Genomic DNA, 11,784 nt, shown 5'->3' on the forward strand with positions numbered 1-11,784 from the left:
CAAACTTTTTGTCCCACACTTCCCCTTGTGATATATATATATATAAATAGCCATGCAGATGCTTTATTGCATGTGCCCAGGTTTTCAGATATGTGGGTGTCATATCTCTGTATGGAATTTATTTCAGGATCCGTACGGTATTGAAAAATGACAGCTAATCCACAAAACCTCCCTGTCAACAACCGTTTCATATTCTCTCATCTCATATTTAAAACAGTTCATCAAAAAGAACACACCCTCTGAATAAATAACAAGATAAATTATCTTTATTTCCACGTGTTTGTCATTTATAAAATTATGTGTCCACAATTAATATTAACAAGGCAATACAGAGAATCCTTTTAATTTCTCAGAGGTGGAACTCAGGCTCTAGAGACTCGTCTAGAACTTGTTCAGATGTTCTTCACATGAACCTGATCACTCCTTTATGGTTAGTAGAAGTTATTCTTTTACAGATGGCAGAAGACTTGGAGTACCATGCTAGAAGGGTTGTCAGACCCAAAAGGGATTGTCGGGGGGGGGGTCTCTAGAGCCTGCATCCACACCAAGCCCTTCAATGTACAGTCATAAAACTTCATAACCCAGGAATCATCACTGCTTATCTCTCAGTGTAAACCAGACACAGATCAATCCCAATTTCTTGAACATTCTCACCCCGAAATGATCAGCGTCCTCGTCTTTCATAAGCGCGAGTGTGATTCTTGTCTATCTTGAACATAACGTTGCATTCTTTCCCTCCAGTAAGACACAAAACCCCCGCAACTGTAAAAACCAAATGACAAAACAACCTTTCTATTCTACAAAATCAAAACAAAGGAGATCCTTAGATACCATGTGCTCAAAGAAAAGTCAAACATAAATGGTTTCTTGCAAGTCTGTGTTGTCGGTAAGTAGGTTTCATTGACGCAAGTTATCAAAAAATTAAATATTATATACTGTATAGTTATTATTACAGTAACAAGTTTCCATGCGATCATATTCTCATCTTCTGTACAGAGTTGAGGATTCAGTAGTAAATAACAAGGCTATACAGACCTATAGTGCCTGGTGGTCGCATGTTACAGAGCCATGGAGACCTGGGACAGGGACAGAGGGACCACATTCTCAAAAAGTCAACATAACGGCTGCTTTATGTCAAAATAAGAGCTGCAAAGATGAGTCCATTGATTGATAAGTTGTCAACGACTATATTAATCTCCATTATTTTGATGTATGAGTCATTGGAGTATCACTGACTGATGAGACATTTCAGATACCGACATGTTGTCTGTCTTTGTCTCCTAAGAATAAGTTGTCTTTGACATTTAACACAGGCCATAGCATGTGTATATGTGTGTGTGTGTGTGTGTGTGTGTTTATATGAAATGTCTAGAGCTGCAAAGATGTATTGATTAATCAATGAGTTGTCAGCTATTAAATCGCCAACTCTTTTGACAATTGATTAATTGGTTGGAGTTCTTTTTTTATGAATAGAATGAATAGAAATTCTCTGATTCCATCTTCTTAAATATGAATAGTTTTTGGTTTACTGAATACCTTGTGGATCTTGAGTTGTGGACAAACCAAGACATTTTTGAGGAAAACACTTTCTAATCGACATTTTTCACCATTTTCTGACATTTTTTAGACCGAACAACTAATCCATTAAATCGATTAATAAATATTCAACAGATTCATTGACAACGAAAACAAGGATTAGTTGTCAAATAAAATCGGCATCAAGCCACTGTTTACTAGACGCAAAATCCAGCTTCTGGTATAAAACTAGGAGGGATATTCCATCCATAAACCATCTTTGATGTTCATAGTTTTCTGTGTCTGGTGATGTCTTTTAGTGTGCGTTCTCATCAACTTCTACTGAAGTGAGCTGTTGCTGTCTGCTGTACATTTCCAAGAAGGACCCCAGAGAGCATGTAGGACTGGAAATATCGGACTGGATGATGTCATGCCATCTAAGTTTGCCTAGTTATCCCCGGGAGTAAGAAAAGAAGAAAAAAACATCACCAGGCAACAAAATAGATGAAAACAAAGACACAGAGCCCTGTAAGCAAAGGCAGGTTGGTTCCTAATGTTGGAAGGGTTTAAGGATGGAGTTCCCCTTAGATTCTAAACCATGCTTGAAAACCAGTCCTGCTTGTTGAAATCAGGTCTGGAAGCAAAAAGAAAAGGAGGGGAAAAGAAGAAAGGTCTGCACATTGTCCATAACTAATTCATTTCAATTAAATGTAGTTGCCTTGATTATATTGATTGAAGATATCTGACTTTTTTTTTTTTTTTTATTCCAGCAGTTATTGTTTTTTTTGAATGTGCACACTCTACTCTGCCCTATGTGGAAGCAACAAGAGACCAAAAACACCACAGACCCAGACCCAGTCCACAGAGCACCAGGGCCCAACACAAAACCCAGAAGTAAGACTTAAAGACACAATCCAAACGGCGTGGGTTCATTCAGTCAAATACATTACTATTTAGTTATCATAAAACAATACCAAAGTCAGTCGCTAAAGCACTGAGAGAGCAGGGGGGGGGGCTGAGGGTGCAGCGGGGTGGGGGCTGATTAAAGGCTAGCAGAAACACATTCAGCTGGACCACATATTCAATGTGGAGGTGCAGTGGGCTGTATAAGGCATGGATGTTACATTAAATGTGCTTAATATATAAATGATTCATAGCCAAGTGTGACAATCAAGCAGTTTACTTGCCATTTCTTAACTTACTTTAACGACATCGTCCGTGCCATTTAACCCCCCAAAAGCCTGTCAAGTCAAATCAGACAAATAAATTCAAGTAAGGCTAAATGCACACACACGTTAGCACTAGTGCAGGGTTAGAAATAACTGAAGAAATTAAAAGGAAGATCAACAACATGGTGCGCCAAGACAATTATTATGTACAAAATGTCACAGAGCTTTATCCTCTTGCTCCAATCTGCCTTTAATTTAGATCTTTGAAGCCAAAACTCCGATGGCAGCCCAGCAGATGGACAGTACCAGGACCAGCTGGGTGGACCGGCCGACGACTACTCTGCTGATATGCTGGTTGACATTTTTATTTATTTAGGTTGTTTTTTTTAACTCGAGAGCACGATTAACGCCGCGATCCCCCCCCCCGGGAACAAAGCTGCCTCCTTGACATGGAGAGAGAAAGAGAGACAGAGAGAGAGAGAGAGAGAGTCAGAAAGCAAGACAGGCAGAAGGAGCGTCATTCTGCGTAAAACACAATCAACGGGAGTTCGAATTTCTATGGGGTAAGGGTAAAGATGAAGAGCGCTGAAGGAGTAGTGCTGTGACACACTGGCCAGAGATACTGGCCCCTGCACAGCTGGCTGGAACTCGCTGCCAGTAGTGGGGGGGTGGCACAAGCCTGGGGGGTACATCCAAATGTAATGTTACACGGGTCACGCATTCTGATGCTCTTCTTTTGCCAGCGTGTACCCTCTCATTCTCTCTTTCTGTCTCAGTGCTAATTTCAAAATTGTCCCCCCCCCCCCATCCCCTCCCACCCAGTATTCCAACCTCCGTTCCCCTGTCCTCCCTCTCCTGCCCTCCCCAAAGTCCAGTTACTGCCCACTATGTTTGCACTGTATGCAGTCAGAAACTCAATGAGCAGAAATCTTTAAAAAGCAGAGCCCTGGCCAGTTCTATTGTCTTCTTATCTGCAGCTGTTTCTTGGCGCTTGCACTACGACGACAGCCGCTCTGCATCTGTGTCCACACACACACACACACACACACACACACACACACACCACACCACACACCACACCCACACACACCACACAACCACACACAACCACACACACAAGCTCATTCACTCACACAATCGTACAAAAACCCATGCTTGCGGGAGCATGCATGGTGTCTTTCTTGCACGCTGGTTCTCATGCAGACCCCCCCCCCCCCCCCCCCCCCCCCTCATTTCTATGTGGTGGTTTGTTGGACATGCAGGAGGGGGGAATGAGGACAGGGAAGAGAGGAAAGCTTCCTGGCCACAAGGGAAAGGGTGGGCGTGTGTCTGTGTGAGTGGGTTGAAGGAGAGGTCTTAGTCCTGTTGCCATCTCCTCCGATATTTCTTGTCCTCATCACCTGCCGGGAAAAAAAAAAAAAAAAAAAATCATCTAGAATACATGGTAACTAGTGCATACAGTCTATAGCTGTTTCTACTGGAAAGAGAGAAGAAGGAATGAGAAGGTTGGTAAAAGAGTACCTTTTCACAGAAGGTGAGATAAAAAAGAGTTTAGGCTGAATTAGAAATGCAGGAGAGAAGAGAGCAGAAGAGACTTGTCAGTAGGATTAGAGTGAAGGAGGATTTTTAACATTCACTGACTTTTAATCAACTTCATCCACTATACTGGAAATATTACATTATTCATTACAATCACATTCTTATGGGACGATTCGTTAGGAAAGTGGACCAAACATGCTCAACATACCCTCTAGATGGTTCCTGGAGATATATTTCAGTGCCTCGTCCAGGAGGATAACTGGGAAGGAAATCTTCAGGACCACAATCCACTGGGACAAGCGCAGAGGGGTCACCAGGAAGATCAGCTGAGGACAAAAAGACAGAAGCTCTTTTACCAAGGCGTCAGATGCTAGACAGAGAGCGGAGGGGTAGACGCTGAGTAGTCTCACATTGCCAGACCTTCGTCCACAGCGAGAAAAACCTGCTCTGGTTTATTGGCATTTCTTTAAACCAATCACAATCCGCATGGGCGGTGCTAAGCGCCGGACGGAGCCACGGAGCCGCTGCAAAATAGCGTTGTGAGTACGTTCAAAATTAGTTTTAGTTGTCAACAGAAAACTCAGATTGGACAGAACGCCAACACAAAGACAGAGAAAGGGGACGGACATCCGGCCGAAAAGAGGGACATTATAACATCTTGTTAATAAATACGTTATAAATACGTGATGGCTATTATCTGTGCACAAATGATCAAATAATGATCTCTTTTTATAGGTCTCCAAAAAGAGATTTAATGACTAATGATGCTTTATAAACCACTTATTAATCATTAACTATTTATGATAACCACTTCAATATCAATCCAAATAAGCTTTATGGATGTTCACAAACAATTATGAACCATTGACAAAGTATTAGCTATCCTTCTAAATGTGTAAAGTAATTATTTTACATGACACAAAAATCTATTTGACATCAGTAACAATTAGTAAACATTATTAATCATTTCTTCTGGATTTCTTTACACGGAAATAACCATTGCGTTTTGTTTCATTAACTATAAATTTACCGCTTATTAGTGATGGTTATAAAGTGTAACCAAATATGGCCATGCATTTTTTCTAAAGATTATTTTTGGGTCTTTTTCCCTTTATTTTACAGTGGATAGAAAGGAAAGGTGGGAGAGAGAGGGGGAGGGGTGACACGCAGCAAAGGGCCCCAGGTCGGATTTGGACCCGGGCCGCTGCAGGACTCAGCCTGCATGGGGGTGCTCTGACTGGGTGAGCTAGAAGTTGCCCCCGGCCATGCATTTTTTAATACCATGTTATGTATTATTATGGGTATGTACTCTTCACAACAGCCCATAGATCCAGAGCAGCCCGGACAGAGTGTCCACGTGTCTGGTGGACGAAGACTTACGGGCAGTGGCTCCACGTAGAGGATCAAGAAGTGGAGGGAGAGGGACAGGACGATGGCTCCCAGCAGCCAAACATTGACCCAGGGCGGCATCCTGATCAGGGATTGGTTCTCAGACAAACTGGCGGGGAGAAGTTTCAATAGATCAAGACATGGTGACGACTGACAGCTCCACTTGACATGAGGGACTCACACTGGACGTTGTATCACGTTGCAAAGGTCAAACAAGAACAACTCTGGCATGCACACAAGGTTTCATTGTAGTCATTGTCTTCAAGAAATAAGCCGACATTTAATCAGAATGCCTTTGCAATCAATCAAATGTAGCCCTACAGTAAATCCTAACAACATTGATGATTGATTATTCTATTTCTGTGTCATTCACACAAAGTGCCTAACCCTCGTGTTTATGACGCACCAAAATGTCAGCTGGAGTGTTCAAACATTTCACAAAATTATAGGTTATTTTATAGCTCTTATATTATTAAGAACAGAAAATAATTTGCACATCTATAAGGCGATGCAGGTGGGTCGGAGGGGGGCGAGTGGGTCAAAAGTTGCGAAGAAACTCCTGCACACCGTCTAGGTTGCAAAGATAAATTTAATAAGTGGCAACGTTTTGGTACTAGTTATTACACTAATACTGAGCTGTAGAATAAGCTATTATTTTTTGAAATGTTTTACACTCAACTTAGTTTATAGGATTAACCCCTTGAGATGTATCATCTGGTTTTCGCAGGGTCCCAACTCAAAACATTAAAATTTTGAATTCTGATAAATCGCGTTGTTGTCATAGTTAACTCGCAATTAATGGCACATTTTTATCTATTCTAAATGTCCCTTGATTTCTTTTTGTCCCATTATTTTTCTCATTTTAATGCTGTTATCAGCATCACAACAACTCAGATTTTTCAGAATCATTTAGCCAGAAGGAATCATCATAAATAGAGGTAATTGCAGTGCCACCCCTAAAGTCCTCGTAATCAGGACAATAAAACAAAACCATGAACGTCATTCTCAATATCATCTAGCTCACATAATAACAAAGTCTGCCTCCTCTTAAGGGTGATGGTAACCATGTAACATGGCTGACATGACTGTCTTGGTTAGGAACATTTTCATTGGTCAGGCAGCTCTTTATTTGAACCTTCCTTTTCTTAGATTCTTTCCTAAATGAGCCATGAGCATCTGTTTCTATAGGGAGCTACAGACTGACTTGCTCCATGAGCAATCCTGGCCAAAACACGGGGAGTTTTCCCTTCATACCACTGTTCCTTTTAGTTTCTTTCTCCCCAAATAAGCAATATTCCATTTTTAAGATGTGTAGCCATGATGATTCCTTTGCCACATTTAGCAAATGCAGACTCTTAAAGAAATAGAAGTTATAAAGAGCAACATTAGGCCCTTCAGCAGTGAAGAGAGTTGATATGTTTGTGATGGATGTGTTTTTAGTGGCATGGAAACTATGCTATCATCCCTCAGACGGCTGGGTAATTCTTTCCCAAAGGGATTGCTGTCTGTGGGGTGACAGCGTCTTCTTTTTCATAAATATGTGACAGCGAAGACATTTAAGGAGTGTTTACCCTGACATCGCAACAGGAGATGACTGACCTGTTGAGCGCGTTGAACATTTCGATCGTGACCAGCACAGACAGGGCCATGGTTGTGGGGTAGCGGGATTCAAACACGTCACAGTCTATGCCCTGGAACATGGGGTTGTCCTCAGTGCATTGCATGAAGTGTCTCTGTAGAGGGAGACATACAACAATTAGTGAACAGAAGAGAATACACTGTGTTGTTCCCGAGGGGGATTTTGTCTTGGGCATAGTGCAACAATCTGTTGCTTCACAACACAAACATGTAACAGGAAAACCATTCTTATTTAGACATAAAATCAACATAAGCATATGGCTGCAGAGATAATACACCATCTTAAAAAGTGCAATTATTAAAGTGTGAAGTGCAAAAAGTGCTGGTGTATTTATTGCACTTTGCTTGTTTGCACTGCTGGATGTACAGGGAGGTGTGTTGCAGTGTGCATTCTGGGCGTGCTGACTTAGGGAGGTGCGTTCAGGTGCATTCTGGGCGTGCTGGTCTTACAGGGAGGTGTTTCAGGTGCATTCTGGCGCTGCTGGTCTTACAGGGAGGTGTGTTCAGGTGCATTCTGGGCATGCTGATCTTACAGGGGGTGTGTTCAGGTGCATTCTGGGCGTGCTGATCTTACAGGGAGGTGCGTTCAGGTGCATTCTGGGGGTGGGCTACAGGGAGTGTGTTCAGGTGCATTCTGGGCGTGCTGGTCTTACAGGAGGTGTGTTAGGTGCATTCTGGGCGTGCTGATCTAGGAGGTGTGTTCAGGTGCATCTGGGCGTGTGCGGTCTTACAGGGAGGTGTGTTCAGGTGCATTTCTGGCGTGCTGGTCTTACAAGGAGGTGTGTTCAGGTGCATTCTGGGCGTGCTGGTCTTACAGAGAGGTGCGTTCAGGTACATTTTGGGCGTGCTGATCTTACGGGAGGTGTGTTCAGGATCATCTGGGGTGCTGATCTTACAGGGAGGTGTGTTCAGGTGCATTCTGGGTGTGCTGGTCACAGGGAGGTGCGTTCAGGTGCATTCTGGGCGTGCGATCTAGGGAGGGCGTTCAGGTGCTTCTGGGCGTGTGGTCGTACAGGGAGGTGTGTTCAGGTGCATTCTGGGCGTGCTGATCTTACAGGAGGGGTGGTTCAGGTGCATTCTGGGCATGTGATCTTACAGAGAGGTGTGTTAGGTGCATTCTGGGCGTGCTGGTCGTACAGGGAGGTGTGTTCAGGTGCATTCTGGGCGTGCTGGTCTTACGGGAGGTGTGTTCAGGTGCATTCTGGGAGTATTGCTATCTTGAGGCAGCGGGAAGTGATCGTGCTACTGACTAACAAAAACCTGGTGTAAAGTCAGTTATTTTAACAGCGCAATAGGGAAATGTGTCTAAGATTGTGCACAGTGCGCGCACACTATGTCTGTTACACACACAGGGAAGCAAAGCAGCACACACAAATGCAAAAGATTAAAAATAAAAATATTACTGTGCAAATCCGCCATCATTATAGCAATGTGCCAAGGTGCCTGGCTTTTAAAGTTAATGCGAGATGACACTCTGATTCTGATTCTGAACACACCTAGGAAATGAGTACAACCCTTTTGAACCATGCGCCCAGCTCGCGGACCCTTTTTTCCGCTATCAAACTAGCAGAAGTGGATTTGGACAGGCCCTAAACGCACCTTCGCCAGGTGCTTCACGCCGTGCGCGCAGATCGTTAAAATGGGGCCCCATGTCTGTCTGTCTGTCTGTTTGTCGGTGGTGTGTGTCTGTGTGTCTGCAGGACGTCTCCAAAACCCCTGCGACCTGGTTAGATGGAGCTCAGGTCTGTTGGAGGGACAGCAGCAGAACCTTGGCCTACATTTTATTTAACAGAACTTTAATATATTTTGATGTTCCTCTGTTATCTATATTGCCTCTATATTGTTTCTGTTTAGAGTATGTATATATTAGTGTGTATATTTCTGTTTTGGTTGATATGTATGTGTAAGCACAGTGTGAGTAACGATGCTCCAAAGACAAATTCCTCGTATGTGTCCTCATACCTGGCGAATAAAGCTGATTCTGATTCTGATTCTCTTGTGTCAATAAAACTAATTATTATTATATTATTTTAATGGGAATTCATAAATAACTACAAATAACTAATGTTAGGGAAATGTGCTTACGTTTTGTCACGTGTTTCTGGATTTTTATATATATCGGCCGATATATAAGAATATCGGATGATTAAATAACCAAATATTTGTAATGGTATCGGCCTTAAAAATCCTTTATCAGTCGGGCTCTAGACCCAACAATGTATGCAACTCACCAGCTGGTAGAAGGACACTTGTGGACCTTCTTCATCAAACAGGTACCACCATGTGGCAGCACTCACTGTTCCAAGACCCACATATCCTACAGGAGAAACAGGTTAAAAGTTAAAGGTCAAAGGTTAAAGGTTAAAGGCAGGGTTGGTAACTATTTACAATATACTTCCAAAACATGCACGTATACATATAGTTTGAAATGGTCTTCACATCTGGACAGCAATACATAATGTATAGGCTCTGGAGAAGGAGCGAAAAAGATCTGTCATCTGTAGCTGCTGTAATCCTGCAGAACCCCCCCCCCCCCGATCACTGCTGGAAATGCGCGTCGTCGTGATGTTTGTCTTAAAGGAACACGCCGACTTATTGAGACTTTGTCTTATTCACCGTGTCCCCCAGAGTTAGATAAGTCCATACACACCCTTCTCATCTCCGTGCGTGTCCTAACTCTGTCTGACGCCCCCACCATTAGCCTAGCTTAGCACAGATCCTGGAGCTGACCGGCTCCAACTAGCCTACTGCTCCCAATAAGTGACAAAATAACACCAACAGGGTCCAGTTTACAAACCTCCCAGTTAGCTCAGATCGCTGAATTATCCATTTGCATAAAGCGATCTGGGAAGAGACATTTCCAACATGACAAAATGCAATTCAAAGTGACATTCAAGGTTAGTGAAAAACAGCAGACAAAAAACAGGGATGAAGCGGATTTGGATGTTAAGAGTTTCAGTGTCTTCGTGTCAGCCGATGGAGGCGGAAGACTTAAGGTGATAAGCTTGTATTTTAAAGTAAAAACAAAATCCCAAACAGGTGTGCAGTATCTTTTAATGATCCGGCGTGGCTGACACATAATCCTTAACAAACCCGGTATTATCTCCCAGGCCATAAGACTGCTGAACTCATAAGCTCTGAGCTTGTCACGTTACCTCTGAACTGTCTTTTAACACCTCTGTATATACACACAATCTACAGCTTTACTTGTCATTATGCATTAATACATTACTACATTTCTTTTTACATTCAGTCTCTATTATTTGCAATACTGTCTACACAAATTGTATTATATATTACATTACTTGATTCATATTTTATTGTTTACATTTTAGCCCTATATCTTAACTTGCACTATTTTTTGTCTAAGATTCAGATTTTGTCCGTGTGTGTGTGTGTGTGTGTGTGTGTGTGTGTTGGTTATTTCATGAGCCTTGCTGGAGGTGCCTGAGGCCTAAGACTACCTAAGACATCTGGCACAGTGTCTGGAATATTTTTATGGTATACAGGAGAAATCTTTTTCATACATGCTAATATTTAGAATGAGGGGTTTTTCACCTGCGGTGTCCGTTTACTTCAAGAGACTTTGTTAAGTCTCAGTTAGCATTAATACTGCTAGTAGCTAACATTTGTCACCATAAATCTATATGTCGTGTTAGCTAGTCGACAAATGGCCATCAACGTTTGGGTGTAGTCAAAAAAAAATCTGGAAATGCAAGGAGTGCAGTGTAAAAAATCACTTCTAAAAAGTAATTTTACCTGTTTCCGAGACATCTTTTATTTCTTCTAAATATAAAAAATGTCATATATTATTTTCTTTTTTTTATACAACAAATGGAAATAGGTTCATTGATTATGTTTAATGCCTTTGCCTCAGTTGTTAAGTGCACACCGGTCTCTGCTCTGAGACACTGATCCACAGTAGAATCCTACCTCCAATGGCCAGATATCGGAAGAAGAGCCAGCCAGAGATGAGAGGCTCCTTGGGGTTGCGGGGGGGTTTGTCCATGATGTCCAGGTCGGGGGGGTTAAAGCCCAGGGCGGTGGCGGGCAGGCCATCGGTGACCAGGTTCACCCAGAGCAGCTGGACTGGAATCAGAGCCTCAGGGAGACCCAGGATGGCTGTCAGGAAGATGCTGGAGACCGAGCGGGGGGGGGAGGAACACCAGACGGGAAATTTTAGGGCTGCACAATATATCTCTTTGTTTCTCCATATTTTTTAACAAGTTGTACAGGGGTATAGTGCACGATTGGCATAACTAATGGTAATTATAGTGATATATACAAACCAATTCCCTTTTAGATGGAGACCTAAGATGCTGCATAAAGTAAGAAACTGGAGCAGATAAAAAGCATGAGTCAGTTCTAGGGATAGACTAATTATTGGGCTGTTTGCAGATTATCTGTGTCAGTGTTTCATTTGCCTGATAACCAATAAAGTTCATGAATTAAAAAGTGTTCTACTTTGGCTCGGCTACAGCTCTGTGTCTGTATCGGCTTCAGCTTTACTCACCACTGAGTCTGACTTAATTCC

At 42.5% G+C, this 11,784-nt stretch overlaps 1 protein-coding gene and 1 long non-coding RNA gene across 3 annotated transcripts in view; one reads left to right on the plus strand and one right to left on the minus strand.

Moving 5' to 3' along the window:
* Nucleotides 1–244: 244 nt before the first annotated feature.
* Nucleotides 245–11,784, minus strand: part of atp2a3 (ATPase sarcoplasmic/endoplasmic reticulum Ca2+ transporting 3) — a 64,995-nt gene continuing 53,455 nt past the window's right edge. Inside the window, exons 16-22 of one of the 2 annotated variants that reach the window (XM_032532941.1) lie at nt 11,184–11,386; nt 9,482–9,567; nt 7,212–7,345; nt 5,604–5,721; nt 4,432–4,549; nt 4,206–4,240; nt 245–4,084 (exon numbers count right to left, since the gene is read on the minus strand). In XM_032532941.1, the coding sequence (XP_032388832.1) occupies nt 4,236–4,240; nt 4,432–4,549; nt 5,604–5,721; nt 7,212–7,345; nt 9,482–9,567; nt 11,184–11,386 (664 nt within the window). In that variant the 3' untranslated portion in view covers nt 245–4,084; nt 4,206–4,235. The remainder of the gene's footprint in view (nt 4,085–4,205; nt 4,241–4,431; nt 4,550–5,603; nt 5,722–7,211; nt 7,346–9,481; nt 9,568–11,183; nt 11,387–11,784) is intronic. The other variant, XM_032532940.1, reaches the window with a different exon arrangement.
* Nucleotides 7,974–8,653, plus strand: LOC116700091 (uncharacterized). The gene is made up of 2 exons (XR_004334571.1): nt 7,974–8,081; nt 8,362–8,653. It is a non-coding gene; the product is annotated as an uncharacterized LOC116700091 (long non-coding RNA).

This window comes from Etheostoma spectabile, chromosome 13 (assembly GCF_008692095.1).
Source record: "Etheostoma spectabile isolate EspeVRDwgs_2016 chromosome 13, UIUC_Espe_1.0, whole genome shotgun sequence".
Lineage (NCBI taxonomy): Eukaryota > Metazoa > Chordata > Actinopteri > Perciformes > Percidae > Etheostoma > Etheostoma spectabile.